Source organism: Pristiophorus japonicus, chromosome 3 (genome assembly GCF_044704955.1).
Source record: "Pristiophorus japonicus isolate sPriJap1 chromosome 3, sPriJap1.hap1, whole genome shotgun sequence".
Lineage (NCBI taxonomy): Eukaryota > Metazoa > Chordata > Chondrichthyes > Pristiophoridae > Pristiophorus > Pristiophorus japonicus.
Window position 1 is genome coordinate 86,858,832 of NC_091979.1, and position 25,182 is coordinate 86,884,013.

Consider the following 25,182-nt stretch of genomic DNA (forward strand, 5'->3'; position numbering starts at 1 on the left):
GGAAGAAAGTTCCTGATGTTGGAGAAGTCCTGAACCAGGGGTCACAGGCTAAGTATAAGGGGTAAGCCATTTAGGACCGAGATGAGGGGAAACTTCTTCACTCAAGAGAGTTATTAACCTGTGGAATTCTCTACCGCAGAGAGTTGTTGATGCCAGTTCATTAGATATATTCAAGAGGGAGGTAGATATGACCCTGACGGCTGAAGGGATCAAGGGGTATGGAGAGAAAGCAGGAAAGGGGTACTGAGGTGAATGATCAGCCATGATCTTATTGAATGGTGGTGCAGGCTCGAAGGGCCGAATGGCCTACTCCTGCACCTATTTTCTATGTTTCTATGTCTATGTTTCTATGTTTACATGAATAGAGTGTCTTCAAAAGGATTTGGGAATAGATACATCATGCAATCTTGCTATAACATATACCTTTGATGTAGGCAAAATATAGTGTATAAAGTAGCTTGGTTTTCAACAGTAACTCAAGGGGCTCAAAAGATTCAGAAACCGAAAAATCACTCTCTGATCATGATCCCTCAACCTAGGTATCAATAAAGTCTGTTCCATATACTACACTACAAAGTGTCCTGTACTTACTTGAAATATGGTTTGGTGAAACATAGAAGGAAGGAGGTTGAAAGATAACAGCTAGCAATACTTAATGTATTATTGGTTAGTAAATAACAATTAATGTTGGCCTGCCTAATACAGCGAACAAAGCAAAAACATAAAAAAATTCACAGGACTTCTTATAGCCCTCCCCCCCATAGGTCAGGAGATGTTGTTCACAGAACACATACCAAGTTCCCATATACGAGCACATCTTGAAAGCGTTCTGTCATTGGGTAATGTTCCATGGCCATAAAAAGGGTGTTCAGAACAATACAGATAGTAATAGCAAGGTCCACAAATGGGTCCATCACAATTACATGTACGATGTCCTTTATTTTTAGCCAGTATGGATGGCAGTCCCAGATCAAGAAGTTATTTGCAAATTTATACCAGCATGGGGGAAATTTCTGTCGAGATTCTTCAAGCTCTACAAAATGCAAACAAAACACGATTATAAAAAGGTTGCTAAATTAAACAAATAACTTAGAATATGCCAAATTTATGAGCAGTAACAGTAAATGATTTTATACAGTGCAGAAAGTAAGCATGGCATGCATTTTGATATAGAAAACACCTCAGGCATATTGTTAAATGTCCCCACAAGTGTCAATTTGTTTGCATTTTATGGATGAGTGGAATTACAGATGTTGAAGGGAGTATTAATTGAAATACGCTTACAAATCTATTTGTCATTTCAACCATTTTAAAACAAATTTTTGATAATTTCCACACAAGTCCATTTTATTTATTTAGATTTATGATTTCTCCACTTATCCATCTTCTGCTGTAGGTGGTGACTCATGCTGGTGAACAGTTCTACAGGTTCCAGCAACCCTCCAATACCTGTCTCAAATATCCATGTACAAAAGCAAAATACTGCGGATGCTGGAATCTGAAATAAAAACAGAAAATGCTGGAAATCTCGGCGGGTCAGGCAGCATCGACACAGATGTTTACCTGACCCGCTGAGATTTCAAATATCCATGTGTTGGCAAGCTACATACCCGTGGAGATATCACAATCGAGTTTGATATTGTCTCCAGGCTCCTTAAAAAGTTACATTTCCAGCATATCCCGCCAACTCTAAAATTTATCATTGATTGATAGGCATTGTTTGAATTCACTATTCTTCATTTACAACAGACAAAACTATTCAGTCAGTCAGAAATGTCAATCAATAGGCAGGAAATCTTAAATGTGGCTTGCCAATGAGACACACCCCATTATCATCACAGTAAGTAAATGCTGGAAACATTGCAGGTCCAAAGAGATTTGGGGGTCCATGCAGATAGATTATTAAACTGTCATGGATAGGTACAGAAAATAATCAAAAAGGCTAAAGAAATGCTTTATATCTTTATATCTTGAGCACTAGAATGCAAATGGGTAGAAGTTATACTACAGCTATAAAAAGCCCTGGGTAGACCACCCCTGTAATACTGTGAATAGTTCTGGGTATCGCACCTTAGGAAGGATATATTAGACTTGGAGGGAACACAACATAGATTTACCAGAATGATTCCTTGGAATTTAGAAGATTAAGGGATGATTTGATCAAAATTTGCAAGATATTAAATTTGCTTAAAATACAACTCCAGAATGCGTAGCCATCCCCCCGCCCTATTTTTATTGATGCCTCTTTTCATTCAAAAAAAGAGTCATTTAGTATCTTCAAACCAAGTGAATAACCCAAAAAGGCATTTAAAAGTTAATCCTTCAAATGATTTTTTTGCTTTTTCTCACAGTTCCACAAAATGTTCCCTATTCCAGTCTATTTTTAGATGATGAAAATCACATATAATTATCATTCTATTGTTGATTATCCTTATCTCTTAATCTGCTTAATTATTTTACTCACACTTTCACTCGCCTCCTGAACATGACAGCCTGATATGGTACAGTGCTGCCAGTGATCCGGTATGTGACGACCATTAATATTACATCCTATTCATTGTCTTTCTCCCTATTTTCTAGGTCCATCAGGTGACTTAGATGCTACTGCCAGGCAGTGTGAAGAAGAATGCTTTTATAACTATATATGGTCACTCACTCTTAACATGCCAAGCACTTGCTAAGGAATAATCATACCTTATTATTTAATAAATTTGTGGGGACTGCATTTGAGGATTCACTGAATACAAATGAGCAGAAGTTGGTGGAAGGGGAAAGAAAGGCCAATGGAAGAGATATCTAGAGGGTCCTAGCATTCTAGTTCTATTAAAGGGGACAAAGGTCTAGACTTTGAGGGTGCCAAAAGTGCATTGTCACTTCAAGGCCTTTGCAACTGAGCCCCTCCTGCAGGAGTCTGTGACATCAGTAACAGTATCTGGAACCATGCAGACCCTGGCCTCGAACTCTTCCTTTGCCTTGGAAAAGCTGAGTGTTCACCTGAATGTGAACTTCACTCAGATCAGTGATCTCCCAGAGCCTGCAATCCTGCTTATCAGTAGAAATGTTGAGCTGCAGCTCAGTAGCAGAAGCAGTTGTGCAATGGGAATGGTGCCAACTATCATAATAACATCACCTCTGTATTCCTGCAACCACTTCAACCAATGCTTGTCTCAGTGGCAGAAAGCAAGCTAGGTCAGTTGCTGCAGCCTGCAGCTGGGCCCTTTGCAGCCCAAGCTCGTAGAGATTGCTGACAATCAACATTTCAAGACCCCTTGATTGAACCACAACAGTGTACCATCTCCCATATTGCAGCCACTGGGGGAGCAGCTCATCGGAGCACTGGAATAGGTAAAGGGAGCGCATTGGTCCACCACAAGAGTCTCACACTGGGGTAAGAAATAGTTTGTAATATTTCTGTGCACTAATGAACCAATAATGCTGTTTGAAGGCTTTGTGTGCAGTGATTGTTTTTGTAGTGGCTGGTGATCTTGGAGTGTGAGCTGACCGATCAAACAATTTTGATATTTGGGCAGATGTTATTGCTGGTAGTGAGGAAGTACATGTTAGAAATGACTGTTAATGCAGAGCAGCACCAATTGTTCAGATGAAGTTCTCTTCAATACACTGCTGTTGAACAGTTCTGGTGGCAGATAACTGCTGGACTGCATTCACTTCCTTGTCAATGATCCAAGTCATTGGTGTCCTCTGTCTCATCGTGCTGAATACCCTCCTGCATTGGCAGATCCATGTGCAATCCTCACTGCACAGAAAAGTTATGCATGCAAGCTGAACACCACAATCATATGGGACAGTATCTGTGAAATGTTTTGGAGGAATCCATTAAAGCTGTCCAGGCATCTGAATCGTTGCTACAGAGCTTCAATGGTCTGTTTAATGAAGACTGTAGCTGAACAGAGATTCACTGCAAAGCTTTCATTTTTAAGAGGTGTTATAAGCCATGTGTTTAAGGGATAGTCCCATTTCAAAGAAGTTAGCCTTTAATTTGCTGTGCAGGGTGAACCATTTTCCAAATACTGTTGAATGCTACTTAAACATTGTTTAAAAGAACTTCTGGTATCATGCCAGTAAATTTGGAAAACAGTGATTTTTAAAAAAATATTTCAAAAATCTCCTGGTGATAAATATCTAATTTATATTTGAATAGAAGTTGTTTTCAGCAAGAATACAGGTACTGGTTGACTAACATAATATAAATGCATCATGGTAGTTGTCGGGAAAGCGGGCACAGATCTGCATGATGTGCTGCCGGTCATCACACACAAGTTGAACATATATTAGGCAGTAACCTTTTCAATTCACCGAGGCAGCAGCATTGTAGATGGGAGCAAACGGTGACATGCTTGCAGTCAATTATGCCTTGGAAGAATCCTACAATCTCAGCAAACCCCACAGCAATATCCTGCTACTTCTTGATGTCCATAGGGAAATTGATGAAATCTTTTTGCTTGAACAAATAAGGCATCGGTCATCTACTTGATACAAGCACGTAGACAGATTAGCTGAGGTTGCTGAAATTCCATGTTGCAGCCTGGAAGGGGCTGGAGACAAAAATGTTCAGGGCCACAGTGATCCTGAATGCAACAGGCAGTGAATGCTGTGCGTGCTCTGGCAATTGGCTGAAGGTTTCTTGCAGAATGGAACAGCTCTATCATTGGCTCCCTGGAAAAACAAAGTCTTCTTATAGATTGCTCTTCAGAGAACTTTGGTTCTCTGGACCTGTAATTCTGCTGGGTGTTTCTCTGAGCATACCTCATTCTTTTTCCTTCCAGCTGCAGCTGTTTACTCCTTCCTCCTCTTCCAGAGTAGGATTCCATTAAGATAAAAGTCTTGAAGCTTGAATGGCAAAAGCCCCTCTTTCGTCTACAGCTTGCGATGGTAAACTATAAATTTTTACAAAATGCCAGGAAAAATGTTACCCATAAGCTAGTGTCAGAAAATATATTAGGTGAAGAAACCTTTAAATTGCATTAAGAAATGGTCACCTGAGATTTTCTACCATTCATGAGTTGCGGGCAGAACACAGAAAATGGCATTAGTGGGATGGTTAGGTCGGAAAATCACATTGCTATCTCAGTCATATCAATCACACCAATTTACATGCATTCCTGAGACTCTCATCTATTTAAGCCGGGAGCTCTGGCTATCAGGAAATCCACTTTGCTCTCTTTAAAAAAATAGGGCAAGATCTGGAACCAGTACCAACACAGCAGGACCAAATGCCATTTCATTTTCCAACTGCTGCCAATCTCCTTTTCAAGTACAAACATAGCAGTATGGACACAAAAATCACCCCCTCATCTAAATCTATCAACAGAGCCCACTATTCCCATCTTCCTCATATGCTGGTCTAGCCTCCCCTTAAATACATCTATACTATTCGCTTCAACAACTCTCTATGGTAGCGAGTTCCACATTCTCACCACTCTTTGCGTAAAGAAGTTTCTTCTAAATTCCTTATTGGATTTCTTGATGACAATCTTATATTGATGGCCTTCAGTTTTGTTCTTCCCCACAAGTGGAAATACTCTCTTTGCATCCACTCTATCAAAATCTTTCATAATTTTAAAGACCTCTATTAGGTCACCCCTCAGTCTTCTTTTTTCACGAGAAAAGAGACCCAGCCTGTTCATCCTTTCCCGATAAGTATATCCTCGCATTTCTAGCATCCTTATAAATCTTCTCTGCATCCTCTCCAGTATCTTGATATCCTTTTTGTAATATGGCGACCAGATCTGTACGCAGTACTCTAAGGGCTCAAAATTGCCCACCGCCTGAAACGAGGTACACCTACGGTTTCGATGTAGGCGTTGGGGCGACTAACCGTTGAAATTTAGCAGTTCGGGGTTTCTTTTCGAGCGGGGCAGAAGTGGCCTCGTCATGGGGCTGGAAGTGGGGGGGGGGACGGAGTGCCGTCAGTAGTGGGGTGGAAGTGGGTGCGGGGTAGAGTATCCAAGGCTGTCAGTCATCAGCGGCGCCCTGATGACATCATAACATCTCTACCCTTCAGTTAAAAAGGAGAGCCGCTGCAAACTCTGCAGCCACCAGGGAGGGTTTTGGCCAGGTCAGTGGCCTGGCACCCAAGAAGGGAAGCCAAGCTGCTGTTGGTGGCCTAGCCGAAACCATGGCCATAATTGTCAGACCAACTTGGCAGTCAGCCGACAAAAAAAATAACATGGCGGCCGCGGCAGTGCACCCTCCACAGAGCCGCCATGCCAGAGGGCGTACCGGCAGCTTTGGGGGCACCAATCGGCGGTAGGGTCACTCCCACGGGGCATTTTCCCGAGGGGCAATTTTGCGAGGGTGTCCCCACCGGTCATTAAGTGTTTGGCGCATGCACGCCACGGCGGGCAAACGGCAGAGTGGTCTGGGACACCACACCGAAAGTAAAGGAGGGCAATTTCCAAAATGGCGGCCCCTCCACGGAGAGTTGGCAGCCATTCCGTGCCACCCCATGGCCGCCATTTTCAGGCAGCCAGGGGCCTTATCGGAAGGGGCAATTTTGGCTTCTAAGTGTGGTCTAACCAAGGTTTGATACAGGTTTAGCATAACTTCCCTACTTTAAATTCTATACCTCTAGAAATAAACCCGAGTGCTTGTTTTTTTTTTTCTGGCCTTGCTAACCTGTGTCGCAACTTTTAGTGATTTGTGTATTTGTGCTCCGAGATCCCTTTGTTCCTCTACCCCACCTAAACTCGCACCCTCCAAGTAATTCTTCCTGCCAAAATGTAATACCTCACATTTATCTGTGTTGAACTGTATTTGCCAGTTTTATGCCCATTATGCATGTTTATTCATGTCCTCCTGAAATTTGATGCAATCCTCCTCAGTATTGACTATCCCCCGCAATTTGGTGTCATCTGGGGGAGAAATTCGCTTAGTTTGCGCCTCCCGGGGCGCTAATGGAGCGCAAACAATTTCTTGCCCAGGGTGCGGGGCAGCTACCATCTCCCGCAAAATGCAGCGGGAGCTTGTGGAGGCACAAAACCAGTAGCACCCCGCACTTGCCGGTAGCGACTCGGGCCACTGTGCGGTGATGATGACGTCATTGCCGTGCGCAGTGAGCCGCTTTTGCCTCGGAGCGGAAATTCGGTTGTACTGTGAGGCTGCTGCTAGCAAAGGCAGCACCAGCTTCGCAGGTCACAAACTGGGCCGTACTCGGCTTGAGGGGCGAAAGTTAAAAGGGAGGTACATGACACCAGAATTTTTCAAAGGCCAACTTACCGGCCTTGCAATGACGAATTAGCGGGGTCCATGCCGTAATGTTCCAGCCCGGCACTCCGCTTCTGTGCTGGGCTACTGCCATGGCACCCCTCTCCCCCAGTGGTGAAGTGGTGGCCCCTTGCCACATTGCAGAGCTCGCAGTGTGTCATCCCCTTTAATGGAAGGGGAGGGCCCGGTGGTTCTGCTCAGCGCCGATCCGCATAGCACTGGAAAATTCCTGCGCTTAAAACCCCGATCCCGCCTCTGAGAGCAAGTGGAGCATCCGACATTGCATTGCACTTCCTCTCGGGGGTGGTAACCCCAATTTCGCGGCCGGGGTAGGACTTCCGCGCCGGCGCAGGAAGTCCCACCTCGCCTTGGTTACTGCCCACAAATGAGGCATTACTGAATTTCGGCCCCAGTGGTTTTGATTCCAAGGTCTAAATCGTTAATATAAATTGTGAACAACATTGGTTCCAGCACCGATCCTTGTGGAACACCACTACCCACTTTCTGCCACGGTGAATAGCTAACTTTTACCTCTACTCTCTGCTTTCGGTCTTGAAGCCAGCTGGCTATCCATTCTATTACTTGTCCCCTGACTCTGCATTCCCTGACCTTGTTCATCAGTTTATTATGCGGTACCTTAACGAAGGCCTTTTGAAAATCTAGATAAATTATATCAATTGCATTGCCATTGTCTACTCTCTCTGTTACCTCCTCAAAAAATTCTATGACTTTGGTCAAGCAAGACTTTCCCTTTTGAAATCCATGCTGACTATTCATTGCTATATTTTTGGTTCCTAGATGTTCTTCTATTTTCTCCTTTAGTCAGGATTCCATTATTTTTCCTACCACCGATATTAAGCTGCCTGGTCTATAATTCCCAGGACATCTTCTATCCTCCTTCTTAAATATAGGTATTACATTAGCTCTCCGCGTAGTTATACTGAAAAGTTATATGGGGCAGATTTTCTTTTTGCTGCACCTCGACTTACTGTATCTTCTATAGGCACAGTACCTGGAGGATGCATGCTAGGCATATGTACAATAGACACCTCAAGTCGCTGGAGAAATACCACCAACGATGTCTCCGTTAGATCCTACAAATCCCCTGGGAGGACAGACGCACCAACGTTCACGTCTTCGACCAGGCCAACATCCCCAGCATTGAAGCACTGACCACACTTGATCAGCTCAGCTGGGCAGGCCACATAGTTTGCATGCCAGACACGAGGCTCCCAAAGCAAGCGCTCTGCTCGGTACTCCTTCACGGCAAAGGTCAGCAGAGGAAACGTTACAAGGACACTCTCAAAGCCTCCCTGATAAAGTGCAACAGCCCCACCGACATCTGGGAGTCCCTGGCCAAAGACCGCCCTAAGTGGAGGAAGTGCATCCGGGAGGGCGCTGAGCACCTCGAGTCCCATCGCCGAGAGCATGCAGAAATCAAGCGCAGGCAGCGGAAAGAGCGTGCAGCAAACCTGTCCCACCCACCCTTTCCCTCAACGACTATCTGTCCCACCTGTGACAGGGACTGTGGTTCTCGTATTGGACTGTTCAGCCACCTAAGGACTCACTTTTAGAGTGGAAGCAAGTCTTCCTCGATTCCGAGAGACTGCCTATGATGATGATGGTGATGACGATGACCTGGAGGAAAATCAGACTGCATGCCAGTAAAGGAGTTCACCTGATTTTCCATCAACTTAAATTAATGGAAGGTAAATCAGCAGGGCTCTCTCATCAACATGTGCTCCTTTCCACTATATTTTTTCTATGAAATCCACCCTAGCGATCCAATGTCCAAATGCATGAACAGGAAAATCTGCCTCATTTGAACTTGTCCAACTAGGCTGTTCTTTTCCATTACAGATGTTATGAAATGCTGAAGTGTAATTAAAGTGTTGACAAACCTTCCATAGTATTTGTGAGAATACTGGCCACACTTAAGGCTCTCTGCCTTTGTATAGGATCTTCCAGGAAATCCATAGAAACTTGATGAGATCCCAATCTCCTCTTCTTATGGTCTGTTTCTGTGTTGGTGCCCTACAAATGACACATACCTCAATTATTCAGTTTTATCTCAATCTGTTCACTTTCAAATATATTCCTGAAAAACTGTGATAAAATGCAAATACAAATTATAAAAATAACTTACATTTCCTTTTTATTTGTTCCACAAAACATATTTATTTTTTAGAAAGACACTGGACTGGATTTTCATACTGAAGTGGCACTGTTACTACTTGCATCATTGTTAACCTCTCAATAGCAGTAACAAGAGATATACCACCAGGTTTAATTTTCTTATCTCTTTAGCACTGCCAGAGACTCGGTGAGGGGAAGAGGTTATCCAGTCTAAAAGAGTGAAGTCGGTGGAAGTGCTGAGCTGTCAGCTGATTTCTACTTCATGTGCAGTTGACACCAGCAGCGAGAATAAGACCAGTTACAGGCTACTCTTCTTCTTGCTTAATTTTTATTCGTGAGTTTGTATTTTTCAGAAGACAACTGGAATCTTGTGCTTCATGAAGCAAGCATCCAGATGTCTGTTCAATAGTGATGAGCCCAGTTAAAGTGTATGTTTAAAATGTAAAACTTGGCACACCGATTACTTGAGTACAACTTTTCTCTCTCAAATCTGCTAGTGACGGTGAGAAATATGGCCACTACAAAGCCAAAAGCCGCATAAGCGGACATGTAAATATGGGTAAAAGCAAAATACTGCGAATGCTGGAAATCTCAAATAAAAACAGAAAATATTGGAAAAGCTCAGCAGGTCAGGCTACATCTGTGGGGAGAAAAACAGAGTTAACTTTTCAGATCGATAATCTTTCATCAGAACGAGATGATTCAGTTCTGTTGAAAGGTCAGTAACTTCAAATGTTGATACTGGTTCTCTCTTCAAAGATATTGCCTGATCTGGAGTGTTTTCAGCACTTTCTGTTTTTATTTAAATATGGGAATTAGGTAAAGAAAGATTTGGTTGTCGAGAGAGAAACATTCAGATATTTAGTCTTTATGGTAGAGGACACTAAAAATATTCCAATAGTGGATAGTCAAGGGGCTATAGGGGCGGAGGAACTTAACACAATCACAATCACTAAGGAGGTGGTACTCAGTGAGATAATGGGACTAAAGGCAGATAAATCCCCTGGACCTGATGGCTTGCATCCTAGGGTCTTAAGAGAAGTAACAGCAGGGATTGTGGATGCATTGGTTGTAATTTACCAAAATTCCCTGGATTCTGGGGAGGTCCCAGCAGATTTGAAAACTGCAAATGTGACGCCCCTATTTAAAAAAGGAGGCAGACAAAAAGCAGGAAACTATAGACCAGTTAGCCTAACATCTGTGGTTGGGAAGATGTTGGAGTCCATTATTAAAGAAGCAGTAGCAGGGCATTTGGAAAAACAAAATTCAGTCAGGCAAAGTCAGCATGGATTTATGAAGGGGAAGTCATGTTTGACAAATTTGCTGGAATTCTTTGAGGATGTAACGAACAGGGTGGATAAAGGGGGGGGGGAACCAATGGATGTGGTGTATTTGGACTTCCAGAAGACATCTGACAAGGTGCCACATAAAAGGTTACTGCACAAGATAAAAGTTCACGGGGTTGGGGTAATATATTTTTTGAGGATGTAACTAGTAGAGTGGACAAGGGATGTGGTGTATTTGGACTTTCAAAAGGCTTTTGACATGGTCCCACACAAGAGATTAGTGTGCAAAACTAAAGCACATGGTATTGGGGGTAATGTACTGACGTGGCTAGAGAACTGGTTGGCAGACAGGAAGCAGAGAGTCGGGATAAACGGGTCCTTTTCAGAATGGCAGGCAGTGACTTGTGGGGTGCCGCAGGGCTCAGTGCTGGGACCCCAGCTATTTACAATAGACATTAATGATTTAGATGAAGGAATTGAGTGTAACGTAGCCAAGTTTGCTGACGATACAAAGATGGGAGGAAAAGCAATATGTGAGGAGGACACAAAAAATCTGCAAAAAGACATAGACAGGCTAAGTGAGTGGGCAAAAATTTGGCAGATGGAGTACAATGTTGGAAAGTGTGAGGTCATGCACTTTGGCAGAAAAAAAATCAAAGAGCAAGTTATTATTTAAATGGAGAAAGATTGCAAAGTGCTGCAGTGCAGCGGAACCTGGGGGTACTTTTGCATGAAACACAAAAGGATAGTATGCAGGTACAGCAAGTGATCAGGAAGGCCAATGGAATCTTGGCCTTTATTGCAGAGGGGATGGAGTATAAAAGCAGGGAAGTCTTGCTACAGCTATATAGAATATTGGTGAGGCCACACCTGGAATACTGTGTGCAGTTTTGGTTTCCAAAGGATGTACTTGCTTTGGAGGCAGTTCAGAGAAGGTTCCGGAGATGAGGAAGTTTACTTATGAGGAAAGGTTGAGTAGGTTGGGCCTCTACTCATTGGAATTCAGAAGAATGAGAGGGGGCTTGACAAGGTGGATGCAAAGAGGATGTTTCCACTGATGGGGGAGACTGGAACTAGAGGGCATGATCTTAGAATAAGGGGCTGCCCATTTGAGATGAGGAGAAATTTTTTCTCTCAGAGGGTTGTAAATCTGGAATTCGCTGCCTCAGAGAGCTGTGGAAGCTGGGACATTGAATAAATTTAAGACAGAAATAGACAGTTTCTTAAACGATATGGGGATAAGGGGTTATGAGGAGCGGGCAGGGAGGTGGAGCTGAGTCCATGATCAGATCAGCCATGATCTTACTGAATGGCGGAGCAGGCTCGAGGGGTCATATGGCCTACTCCTGTTCCTATTTCTTATGTTGTTATATTAAACAGGACCAAAATTGCTTCTGATGATCCACTAGCACCTGAAAGCATGAAAATACAGTCTGAATACTGGTAAGTCAACTGTGCTTCCTATTTCCTTTTGAAGAGTAGAATGTTGCTCTATCAGCACCTATCTGCCAAATAATTTATCTTGTTAACCACCTTTCTTTTTCACACAGATTTAAGTTTTAACCAGAACATATAAAAGTATTTTATCCTGATGCTTTCTAATAGTCATTTCAGCAAACTGTAGATTGAAAAATTGAGATATTCAGAATATTTTCATAGACTATTTATAGTCATTGCTGTCCTGTGCCTGCTACATCATACACTCTTTGTTGATTATTTTGCTTGTCATTTTTCATTTGCAGAATCTGGGCAAAATAACACCTGGGTGAAGACAGTGTGATGGTGTAGTGTTTTAGTGTTCTAGCACTATGTAATGTGGTGCTGGAACAGGGATTTCAGCCGACAATTCTATTATGAATTCACAATCCCTAGCAGGCCATTGTAGGGAAGAAGCATGGTAACTGACGCTGGGAGTGATTCTCCTGTATTATCTTCCAAGCAGCTTGTCCAAGAATGGCTTCACCAGAGGTCATAGAAACAAAGAAAATAGGTGCAGGAGTAGGCCATTCGGCCCTTCGAGCCTGCACCGCCATTCAGTAAGATCATGGCTGATCATTCCCTCAGTACCCCTTTCCTGCTTTCTCTACATATCCCTTGATCCCCTTAGCCATAAGGGCCATATCTAACTCCCTCTTGAATATATCCAATGAACTGGCATCAACAACTCTCTGCAGCAGGGAATTCCACAGGTTAACAGCTCTCTTGAATGAAGAAGTTTCTCCTCATCTCAGTCCTAAATGGCCTACCACTTATCCTAAGACTATGTCTCCTGGTTCTGGACTTCCCCAACATCGGGAACATTCTTCCCGCATCTAACTTGTCCAGTCCCGTCAGAATCTTATACGTTTCTATGAGATACCCGCTCATCCTTCTCAACTCCAGTGAATAAAGGCCCAGTCGATCCAGTCTCTCCTCATATGACAATCCAGCCATCCCTGGAATCAGTCTGGTGAACCTTCGCTGCACTCCCTCAATAGCAAGAACGTCTTTCCTCAGATTAGGAGACCAAAACTGAACACAATATTCCAGGTGAGGCCTCACCAAGGCCCTGTACAACTGCAGTAAGACCTCCCTGCTCCTATACTCAAATCCCCTAGCTATGAAGGCCAACATACCATTTGCCTTCTTAACTGCCTGCTGGACCTGCATGCCAACTTTTAATGACTGATGAACTATTACAACCAGGTCTCGTTGCACCTCCCCTTTTCCTAATCTGCCGCCATTCAGATAATATTCTACCTTCGTGTTTTTGCCCCCAAAATGGATAACCTCACAATTATCCACATTATACTGCATCTGCCATGCATTTGCCCACTCACCTAACCTATCCAAGTCACCCTGCAGCCTCTTAGCGTCCTCCTCACAGCTCAAACCGCCACCCAGTTTAGTGTAATCTGCAAACTTGGAGATATTACACTCAATTCCTTCATCTAAATCATTAATGTATATTGTAAAGAGCTGGGGTCCCAGAACTGAGCCTGACGGTACTCCACTAGTCACTGCCTGCCATTCTGAAAAGGATCCGTTGATCCCGACTCTCTGCTTCTTGTCTGCCAACCAGTTCTGTATCCACGTCAGTACATTACCCCCAATACCATGCGCTTTGATTTTGCACACCAATCTCTTTTGTGGGACCTTGTCAAAAGCCTTTTGAAAGTCCAAATACACCACATCCACTGGTTTTCCCTTGTCCACTCTGCTCAATTGACCTCTCTCAAGCCAAGAAATGAGGTGTGACACTGTAGAGAAGTACTGAAAATAGCATAACTTGAAAGTAAGCAAATAAAACAAGCCCATAAAAAATGAGGACTAGCAAATAAATTACAAACAAGTATGGCATCTTGCATTTGTTTTGGGCTTGTTTACGTATGATTGTAGTACAGTTGAAGATCACATACACATCCACAAAGCACACATGGCTGTTATTATTGTACAGGTACTCGATGTCTGGTCTAAATAGGCTATTAGTAGCTTTAGTGTCAGATTCAGCAGAGCATAGTGATGTCAAAATTAAAAAAAAAAAATTTTTACATTTTCATTCAGTGATCCAAGCCACGATCTCAGCATGGGCAAGCCTCATTTCCACTCTTTGACTGGTAGTTGTCCCTAATCTCATAACAACCCTCTGCTGAACAAACAGCGGAAGGACGTTCTTGCTATTGAGGGAGTGCAGCGAAGATTCACCAGACCGATTCCAGGGATGGCTGGACTGTCATATGAGGAGAGACTGGATCAACTGGGCCTTTATTCACTGGAATTTAGAAGAATGAGAGGGGATCTCATAGAAACGTATAAGATTCTGACGGGACTGGACAGGTTAGATGCGGGAAGAATGTTCCCGATGTTGGGGAAGTCCAAAACCAGGGGACATAGTCTTAGGATAAGGGGTAGGCCATTTAGGACTGAGATGAGGAGAAACTTCTTCACTCAAGAGAGTTGTTAACCTTTGGAATTCCCTGCCGCAGAGAGTTGTTGATGCCAGTTCATTGGATATATTCAAGAGGGAGTTAGATATGGCCCTTATGGCTAAGGGGATCAAAGGGTATGGAGAGAAAGCAGGAAAGGGGTACTGAGGGAATGATCAGCCATGATCTTATTGAATGGCGGTGCAGGCTCGAAGGGCCGAATGGCCTACTCCTGCACCTATTTTCTATGTTTCTATGTTTCTATCCCTGAGTGGGGCAGGAAAGGTGAACTCTCAGTGTAGGAAGTCCCCAAGCCTACCAACGGTGAAGCGACAACCTGGTGTAACTAAGTTCCAACCTATCTTGTGGCCCTTTGGACAGACAACCCCTGAAGTTACGATATGAGTGCAGTGGAAGGGCTGGCAACTTTCAGAGCCATTATTTTGCCTGCATAGTTTATCTATCCATTAAATTAATTTCTCAGGTGATCCAAGGCTGTCACAACACATAATTCACCTTTAAAATGTGAGATGTGAGAAATTGGTGTGGAACCATTTGTATTGAATAATCAGGTCCCAAGAAATAATACTGTTAACACTATTCTGTTATGTCTTTGAAATGTGAATTATAGAGAAAATGTCTATTTTCAAAGCTTATTTTTATTGTTAACTTGTGATTTAAAGGCTGTCAGATTATGACTCTCAGTAATGAAACTGCAAGATACAAGATACATTATTATGTACACATAAAAATGTTCCATAGTGAAATGAAACCACTACTTTTATTTAATTGATGGCTTGATCTAGAAAGGCTCTCAGTACGTAAATAGGTAACTATAATATTTCAGCAAATCTCGAGCATTTCCCATGGCATTACTCAGTGAATTGGAGGGTATGGTAGAAATTGTGAGAGATACAGTGAGAGGAACTGAAGTAATTGGAAGTGGATAGAGATAAAATATATTTTTGATTTATTCCTGGATACTATCAACCAATCTAAAAACTGTAACAGTTTCTTTGTGCTACAAACCTGAAATGATATGCATGAAACTTTTAATATATTATAGAATTTGTCAAACTGTTTCATACATTACTTTCTGATCTTTAAAAAAAAAATTGTACATCATTTGCTAGATTAGCTGTGGATTTCTCCATGGCATCCTATTGCTGTAATCATACTGACTGATGCAGTATGATATGGCCAAATTGCCTAACCTAACTATTTAAAACTTTCTTACATTGTCATCAGTAGCTGGCTTATCTATTATCACCTCTGGCAGAAGTCGTCCAACGGGTGATGTTGGAGTTGAAGGTCCACCGGCAAGTGAAACCACTCCATTGCAGTCCACTGTGCTGTGCATCTTCCCATTCACTGGAAGCACTGGTAGCATCCTGGAGGACCTACTGGCCTGACTAACGTTACTGCTGCGTCTCTCACCCTGCATGTGTGGGATAAAGAGTGAGCCCCTTCTGCTTTCATTGTCTTCAAAAGTGCTGTGTTCATCATCAGCAAAATCATTTTCTGACCCTACATCTTTAGTCCGTCCTTTGAAACTGAAGATGCTGCTTCTGCTATTGCGTCTTGGAGAAAAGATAGATCCACGAATACTTAGTAGTGACTGAAAAAGAATGAGAATATATATTACTGAGTATCACTTCAACTTTGAACTGCAGTATGTCATTAATGTTTTATGCAGTTATTTGCAGATTTATTTTGATCAAGGCATTTCCTGTATTCTCTATACTGAAGAAGCAGTCTTGCACCATTTTAGTCGGAATATCAATCATGGAATCATAGAAATTAACAGCATGGAAAGAGGCCATTCGGCCCATCGTGTCCATGCCGGCCGACAAAGAACTATCCAGCCTCATCCCACTTTCCAGCTCTTGGTTTGTAGCCTTGTAGCTTACTGCACTTCAAGTGCATATCCAAGTACTTTTTAAATGTGGTGAGGGTTTCTGTCTCTACCACCCTTTCAGGCAGTGAGTTCCAGACCCGCACCACCCTCTGGGTGAAAACATTTTCCCTCACATCCCCTCTAAAACTCCTACCAATTACTTTAAATCTGTGCCCCCCGAATGTTGACCCCTCAGCTAAGGAAAGTAGGTCCTTGCTATCCGCTCTATCTAGGTCCCTCATAATTTTATGCACCTCAATAAGGTCTCCGATTGGCCTTCTCTGTTCCAAAGAAAACAACCCCAGCTCATCCAATCTTCCCTCATTGTTAAAATTCTCCAGTCCAGACAACATCATAGAACATAGAACATAGAAATTTACATGCAGAAGGAGGCCATTTCGGCCCATCGCGTCCACGCCAGCCGACAAAGAGCCACACGGCCATCGGTCAGCAACCCTGAAAGTTACATATAAACCTATGAACAATGAAGGAAAGGTAAAGATCACCAACCCAACTAGTCCGCCCCACACAACTGCGAAACCCTTTACAGTGAAACATTCTACACTCTATGCCAACCGGAGCCATGTGATCTCCTGGGAGTGGCAAAAATCAGATAAAAACCCAGGCCAACTGGGGAGAAAAATAATCTGGGAAAGTTTCTCTTCAACCCTTCAAGGCGATCGAAACTAGTCCAGGAGGTCACCCTGGCTGTATTTGATTCCCTGTAGTACTTACCATCATATCTGCGCCAGCCAACAAGAGGTTATCCAGTCTAATCCCAAGTACCAGCTCTAGGTCCATAACCCTGCATGTTATGGCACTTTAAGTGCCCATCCAAGCAGCTTTTAAAATGTGGTGAGGGTTTCTGCATCCACCAGCCTTCCAGGCAGTGAGTTCCAGACCCCCACAACCCTCTGCGTGAAGAAGCCCCCCCTCAAATTCCCTCGGAACCTTCCATCAACCATCTTAAAACTATGCCCCCTCGCAATTGACCCCTCCACTATATCCAGGCTCCTCAAAATTTAGTACACCTCAATGAGGTCTCCTCTCAACCTCCTCTGTTCCAATGAGAACAAACCCAGCCTATCCAATCTGTCCTCATAGCTAAGATTCTCCATTCTCGGCAGAATCCTAGTAAATCTCCTCTGCACCCTCGAGTGCAATCACGTCCTTCCTATAATACGGTGACCAGAACTGCACGCAGTATTCTGTATGTAGCCTAACCAAAGTATTATATAATTTAAGCATAACCTCCCTGCTTTTATATTCTATGCCTCGGCCAATAAAGGCAAGCATTCTGTATGCCTTCTTAACTACCTTACCCACCTGATCTGCTACTTTCAGAGATCTGTGGACAAGCACTCCAAGGTCCCTTTGTTCATCTACACTATTAAGTGGCCTAGCGCTTAATGTGTATACCCTTTCCTTATTAGCCCTCCCAAAATGCATTACCTCACATTTTGCTGAATTAAATTCCATTTGCCACTGCTCTGCCCACCTGACCAGTAGATTGATATCCTCCTGCAGCCCATAACTTTCCTCTTTATTATCAACCACACAGTCAATTTTAGTGTCATCTGCAAACTTCTTAATCATACTCTCTATAATCAAATCTAAATCATTGATATATACCACAAAAAGCAAGGGATCCCATACTGAGCTCTGCGGAACCCCACTGGAAATATCCTTCCAGTCACAAAAACATCCATCAACCATTAACCTTTGCTTCCTACCTCTAAGCCAATTTTGGATCCAACTTGCCACTTTGCCCTGGATCCCATGGGCTTTAACCATCATGACCAGTCTACCATGTGCGACCTTATCAAATGCTTTGCTAAAGTCCATATACACTACCCTCATCGCCCCTCTTGGTTACCTCCTCAAAAAATTCAATCAGGTTAGTCAAACATGATCTTCCCTTAACAAATCCGTGCTGACTGTTCCTAATTAATCCTTGCCTTTCCAAATGTATATTTATTCTGCCTTTTAGGATTTTTTCCTATAATTTTCCCACAACTGAGGTTAGGCTGACAGGCCTGTAATTACTCGGCCTATCCCTTTCTCCCTTCTTAAATAAGGATACCACATTAGCAGCCCTCCAGTCCTCCAGAACCATCCAAATCCAAAGAGAACTTGAAAATGATGGTTAAGGCCTCTTCTATTTCCTCTTTTACTTCGCTCAACAGGCTGGGATGCATTTCATCCGTGCCTGGGGACTTAACTACTTTCAAAGCTGCTAAACCCCTTAATACCTCCTCTTTCACTATATTTATTTCAACCTCGTAAATCTTCTCTGTACCCTCTCAAGTGAAATCACATCTTTCCTGTAATGTGGTGACCAGAACTGCACGCAGTACACTAGTTGTGGCCTAAATAGTGTTTTTTCAGTTCAAGCATAACCTCCCAGCTCTTGTATTCTATGCCTCGGCTAATAAAGGCAAGTATTCCATATGCCTTCTTAACCACGTTATCTACCTGTCCTGCAACCTTCAGGGATCTGTGGACATGCACACTTACACTGTCCCTCTACACTTCTCGGTGTTCTACCGTGTATTGTGTATTCCCTTGCCTCGTTAGCCCTCCCCAAATGCATTACCTCACACTTCTCCAGATTGAATTCCATTTGCCACTGTTCTGCCCACCTGATCAGTGCATTGATATCTTCCTGCTTTCTTCTTCATTATCAACCACACGCCCAATTTTTGTATCATCTGCAAGGTTCTTAAACATACCCCTACATTCAAGTCCAAATCATTGATATATACTACAAAAGGCAGGGAACATAAGAACATAAAAATTAGGAACAGGAGTCGGCCATCTAGCCCCTCGAGCCTGCTCCGCCATTCAACAAGATCATGGCTGATCTGGCCGTGGACTCAGCTCCACTTACCCGCCCGCTCCCCGTAATCCTTAATTCCCTTATTGGTTAAAAATCTATCTATCTGTGATTTGAATACATTCAATGAGCTAGCCTCAACTGCTTCCTTGGGCAGAGAATTCCACAGATTCACAACCCTCTGGGAGAAGAAATTCCTTCTCAACTCAGTTTTAAATTGGCTCCCCCATATTTTGAGGCTGTGCCCCCTAGTTCTAGTCTCCCTGACCAGTGGAAACAACCTCTCTGCCTCTATCTTGTCTATCCCTTTCATTATTTTAAAAGTTTCTATAAGATCACCCCTCATCCTTTTGAACTCCAACGAGTAAAGACCCAGTCTACTCAATCTATCATCATAAGGTAACCCCCTCATCTCCGGAATCAGCCTAGTGAATCATCTCTGTACCCCCTCCAAAGCTAGTATATCCTTCCTTAAGTAAGGTGACCAAAACTGCACGCAGTACTCCAGATGCGGCCTCACCAATACCCTGTACAGTTGCAGCAGGACCTCCCTGCTTTTGTACTCCATCCCTCTCGCAATGAAGGCCAACATTCCATTTGCCTTCCTGATTACCTGCTGCACCTCCAATCTAACTTTTTGGGATTCATGCACAAGGACCCCCAGGTCCCTCTGCACCGCAGCATGTTGTAATTTCTCCCCATTCAAATAATATTCCCTTTTACTGTTTTTTTTTCCCCCAAGATGGATGACCTCACATTTTCCGACATTGTATTCCATCTGCCAAACCTTAGCCCATTCGCTTAACCTATCTAAATCTCTTTGAAGCCTCTCTGTGTCCTCTACACAACCCGCTTTCCCACTAATCTTTGTGTCATCTGCAAATTTTGTTACACTACACTCTGTCCCCTCTTCCAGGTCATCTATGTATATTGTAAACAGTTGTGGTCCCAGCACCGATCCCTGTGGCACACCACTAACCACCGATTTCCAACCCGAAAAGGACTCATTTATCCCGACGCTCTGCTTTCTGTTAGCCAGCCAATTCTCTATCCATGCTAATACATTTCCTCTGACTCCGCGTACCTTTATCTTCTGCAGTAACCAAGTACAGAGTCCTGCGGAATCCCACTGAAAACAGCATTCCGGTCACAAAAACACCCATCAACTGTTATGCTTTACTTCCTGCCGCTGAGCCAATTTTGGATCCAACTTGCCACTTTGCCTTGGATCCCATGGCTTTTACTTTCATGACCAGTCTGCCATGTCATCATCATAGGCAGTCTCTCGAAATCAAGGAAGACTTGCTTCCACTCAAAAAGTGAGTTCTCAGGTGGCTGTACAGTCCAATGCGGGAATTACAGTCTCTGTAACAGGCGGGGTAAACAGTGGTTGAAGAATAGAGTGGGTGGGGAGCCTGGTTTGCCGCATGCTCCTTCTGCTGTCTGCGCCTAGCTTCTGCATGCTCTCGGTGACGAGACTCAAGGTGCAAATTGCCCTCCCGGATGCTCTTCCTCCACTTTGGCCGGTCTTGGGCCAGGAATTCCCAGGTGCTGGTAGGGATGTTACACTTTATCAAGAAGGCTTTGAGGGTGTCCTTGAAGTGTTTCCTCTGCCCAATGGAGCTCGCTTGCCGAGTAGGTGTTCCGGGTAAAGCACTTGCTTATAGGAAGTCTTGTGTTGGGCATGCAGATGATGTGGCCCGCTCAACAGAGCTGGTAGAGTGTGGTCAGTGCTTTGATGCTGGGGATGTTGGCCTGAGCGAGAACACTGATGTTGGTGCATCTATCCTTCCAGTGGATTCGCAGGATCTTGCGGATGCATGATAATCTGCCATGTGGGACCTTATCAAAAGCCTTGCTAAAATCCATATACCCTACATCAAATACACTACCTCATCGACCCTCCTTGTTACCTTCTCAAAAAATACAATCACGTTAGTCAGACACGACCTTCCCTTAGCAAATCCATGCTGACTGTCCTTGATTAATCCGTGTCTTTCTAAATGAAGATTTATCCTGTCGCTCAGAATTTTTTCCAATAATTTTCCCGAGGTTAGGCTGACTGGTCTATCATTACTCTGTCTATCCCTTTCTCCCTTTTTAAACAATGGTACAACATTAACAGTCCTCCAGTTCTCCGGCACCACACCTGTAGCCAGGACAGATTGGAAAATGATGATCAGAGCCTCTGCTATTTCCGCTCTTACTTCTCTTAACAGCCTGGGATACATTTCATCTGGGACTGGGGATTTATCTACTTAAAAAGATGCTAAACCACTTAATACTTCTATTTAATGGAATAAGCCATTTACAAAAAAAACTGAAGCACTATTTGGTGCTGGAGTTCTGAGAGCTGCGTCATCATTTTCAATATATGTATAACTTCAATGTCTTAAAATATCCAAAAATTCTTCATAACAACAACTTGTATTTATATAGTGCCTTTAATGTAGTGAAATGTCACAAGGCGCTTCACAGGACTATTATGAGATCAAAAATTTGACACCGAGCCTCATAAGGAGATATCAGGGCAGATGACCAAAAGCTTGGTCAAAGAGGTAAGTTTTAAGGAGCATCTTGAAGGAGGAAAGAGAGGTAGAGATGCAGAGAGGTTTAGGCATGGAATTCCAGAGCATAGGGCCAAGGCAACCGAAAGCACAGCCCACCAATTGTTGAGTGATTATAATCAGGGATGCTCAAGAGGACAGAATTAGAGGAGCGCAGATATCTCGTGGGGCGGCGGGGGCGCGGGGGCTGGGGCATGGCCATGGAGGGAATTAAAAACAAGAATGAACATTTTGAAATCAAGACATTGCATAACTGAGAGCCAATGCAGGTCAGCGTGCACAGGGGTGATAGGTGAGTGGGACTTATGCAACTTAGGACACCAAATCCCACTCACCCATCGAGTTTTGGATCACCACTAGTTTACATAGTGTAGAATGTGGGAGTGCATTGGAATAATCAGGTTTAGAGGTAACAAAGGCATGGATGAGGGCTTCAGCAGCAGGTGAGCTGAGACAGGGGCGAAGACGGACGATGTTACAGAGATGGAAATAGGCAGTCTTAGTTATGCTGCGGATATGTGGTTGAAAGCTCATTTCAGGGTCAAATATGACACCAAGGTTGCGAACAGACTGGTTCAGCCTCAGACAGAAGTCGGGAAGAGGGATGGAGTCAATGGCTAGGGAACGGGGTTTGTGGAGGGGGACAAAAACAATATTCGATAGTCAATTGGAGAAAATCTCCGCTCATCCAGAATTGGATTTCGGACAAACAGTCTGATGATTTAGAGACCGTGGAGGAGTCAAGAGAAGTGGTAGTGAGTTAGAGCTGGGTGACATCAGCGTACATGTGGAAATTGATGCTGTGTTTTCAGATGATGACAACAAGAGGCAACATGTAGATGAGAAATAGGAAGGGGCCAAGTATAGATCCTTGGGGGATACCAGAGGTAATGGTGTGGGGGCGGGAAGAGAAGCCATTGCAGGCAATTCTCTTGCTACGATTAGATAGATAAGAAAGGAACCAGGCGTGTGCAGTCCCACCCAGCTGGACGTTGGTGGAAAGGCATTGGAGAAGGATAGAATGATCAACCGTGTCAAACGCTGCAGACAAGTCAAGGAGGACGAAGAGGGATAGTTTGCCTTTGATACAATCGATACTTTGTCAGATGCGGAAACCGGATCGGAGGGATTCAAACATGGAAGTTCCTGGAAAGATGGGTACGGATTTGGGAGATGACAACACGTTCAAGGACTTTGGAGAGGAAAGGGAGGTTGGAGATGGGGCGGTAGTTTGCATGGACGGAGGGATTGAGGGTTGTTTTTTTGAGAGGGGTGATGACGGCAGATTTGAGGGAGAGGGAGACAGTACCTGAGGAGAGAGAAGCGTTAACAATGTCAGCTAATATGGGAGCCAGAAAAGGAAACTTGGTGGTCAGCAATTTGGTGGGAATAAGATCAAGCGAGTATGTCGTGGGTCTCATGGACAGGATGAGTGCGGAAAGATCATGAAGGGAGATTGGAGAGAAACTGGAGAAAGATGTGAGGTCAGGGCTAGAGCAGGGGGGATCCTTAGAGGAAGGTTGGCTCGGTAGAAAAGGAAGGGAAGTGGCAGAGGCAGTCGAACGGATGGTCTCAATCTTAGAGACAAAGAAGTCTATGAGCTCCTCACACTTACTGTCGGAGGTGAGGATGGAGATTGGGAAGAGGGGTTTAATGAGACTGGCAGATCAAATAAAAGGACCGATACACTAGCGAGGCTATTATATATCTCCTTTTACAATATACAGCCACATAAGAGACAGACTGTTATATCAGAGTGAGACTAACCTTCATATCCTGCACTGGCTGGGTTATAAGCTATTAATCCAGAAATTGCTGGAAAAATAACGGTGAATTATTAGTTCATAAAATATCCAGCAATTTGTGGCAAAGAGATACACCATGAGTTTCGATTCGCCACAAATTTCTGGATGATTTTCTGTATCTAATTTGATTCTAATTTACCCTATTTCCTTCTCTGTTTTTCTTTCATTAGTTAAGGAGATAGTGCACAACTTTCATGCAGTCCCAGATTCAACGTTAACATTGCTGCGTCATTACCAATTCACATTTGCGATGCAAATATAGTGCGATCCGAAGGGTGAGGTAAAAAGTTTAATTCATTTTGCTCACCACAAAATGCGCCATTCCAAAAATCTCTGGTCCAGGAAGTCAAACATAGGTACACGAAGTCCCACAAATAGCAATCATCATCATCATAGGCCGTCCCTCGAGCGAGGATGACTTGCTTCCACAAGAGTTCACAGATGTTTCAATGAAGGACCCGATATTCCAGTCCTGAACTCCAATTGAGGGGGTGCAAGATGCCGGTGTGTGGATTTTTTTAAGGTGTGGTGACCGTTGCACATCAGCCACCACACGGGCTTGACAGAGCTAGGCCTTTATCCAGTGGCAAGGGTTGAACCAGGGCGACTGGAGACCTGCTCTGCTGCACGGACCTAGTGCGCAAACATATCACAGTGTGGGCTGGCCTGTGCTGCCCCTGGGCTCTCGGCTCTTCTAGGTCCCGTACCCTCATTCACCGCACCTTTGCCCATGATGTTCCAGGGCCCAGTGCTCCAGCTCTATATATAGCCCCGACCTGTGGTGGTGTTCCCACACAGGTCGGGGCGGCCCAGGATGTCCAACATTTAATCCTCAACCAACAGCATTTAAAAAAAACACACTTTATTTGGTCACGTTGCTGTTCCTGCCGCCTTTCCCCGCAATAGTAAATACATTTCCAAAGTGCTTCATTGTCTTTTCGGATGAAACGTTAAACCGAGACCCCGTCTGCTCTCTGAGGCATGTAAAAGATCCCGTCGCACTATTTCGAAGAAGAGCAGGGGAGTTTTCCCCGGTGTCCTGGTCAATATTTATCCTTCAATCAACATCACAAAAAAAAAAGATTGTCTGATCATTATCACATTGCTGTTTGTGGGAGCTTGCTGTGCACAAATTGCCTGCAGCGTTTCCTACTTACAACAATGACTACATTTCAAGAAAGTATTTTATTGGCTGTAAAGCGCTTCGGGACATCCGGTGGTTGTGAAAGGCCAATGACACCTATCACCAACTTTTGGAAAAGACATGGAAGAGAGACATACAGGGGAATATACTGAACAACACCGTAGGGGACATATATTGGGGTTAGGTCATACTAGCAATCAGATAATGATCTTGATCTATTTTGTTGATATTGGTTGAGGTAGGAGTGTTGGTCAGGAGACTGGGAGTTCAACCTACTCACCAAATAATGCCATGGGTATTTGAATTTTATCTGAACTAATGGACAGAAAGATGGTTTCTCAATTTCACATTTCCTCTAAAGGCAATACATTTGACAAAG

General features: G+C 43.7%; 1 protein-coding gene across 11 annotated transcripts in view; it reads right to left on the reverse strand.

Annotated features, from left to right (window-relative positions):
- The window catches only part of scn1laa (sodium channel, voltage-gated, type I-like, alpha), a 229,341-nt gene that overhangs the window by 144,756 nt on the left and 59,403 nt on the right, over positions 1-25,182 (reverse strand). For 3 of the 11 annotated variants that reach the window (XM_070875524.1, XM_070875517.1, XM_070875527.1), the window contains 3 exons: positions 15,792-16,172; positions 9,129-9,261; positions 795-1,033 (listed from right to left, as the gene is read on the reverse strand). In XM_070875524.1, the coding sequence (XP_070731625.1) occupies positions 795-1,033; positions 9,129-9,261; positions 15,792-16,172 (753 nt within the window). The remainder of the gene's footprint in view (positions 1-794; positions 1,034-9,128; positions 9,262-15,791; positions 16,173-25,182) is intronic. The other 8 variants (XM_070875516.1, XM_070875518.1, XM_070875519.1 and 5 more) reach the window with 4 other exon arrangements.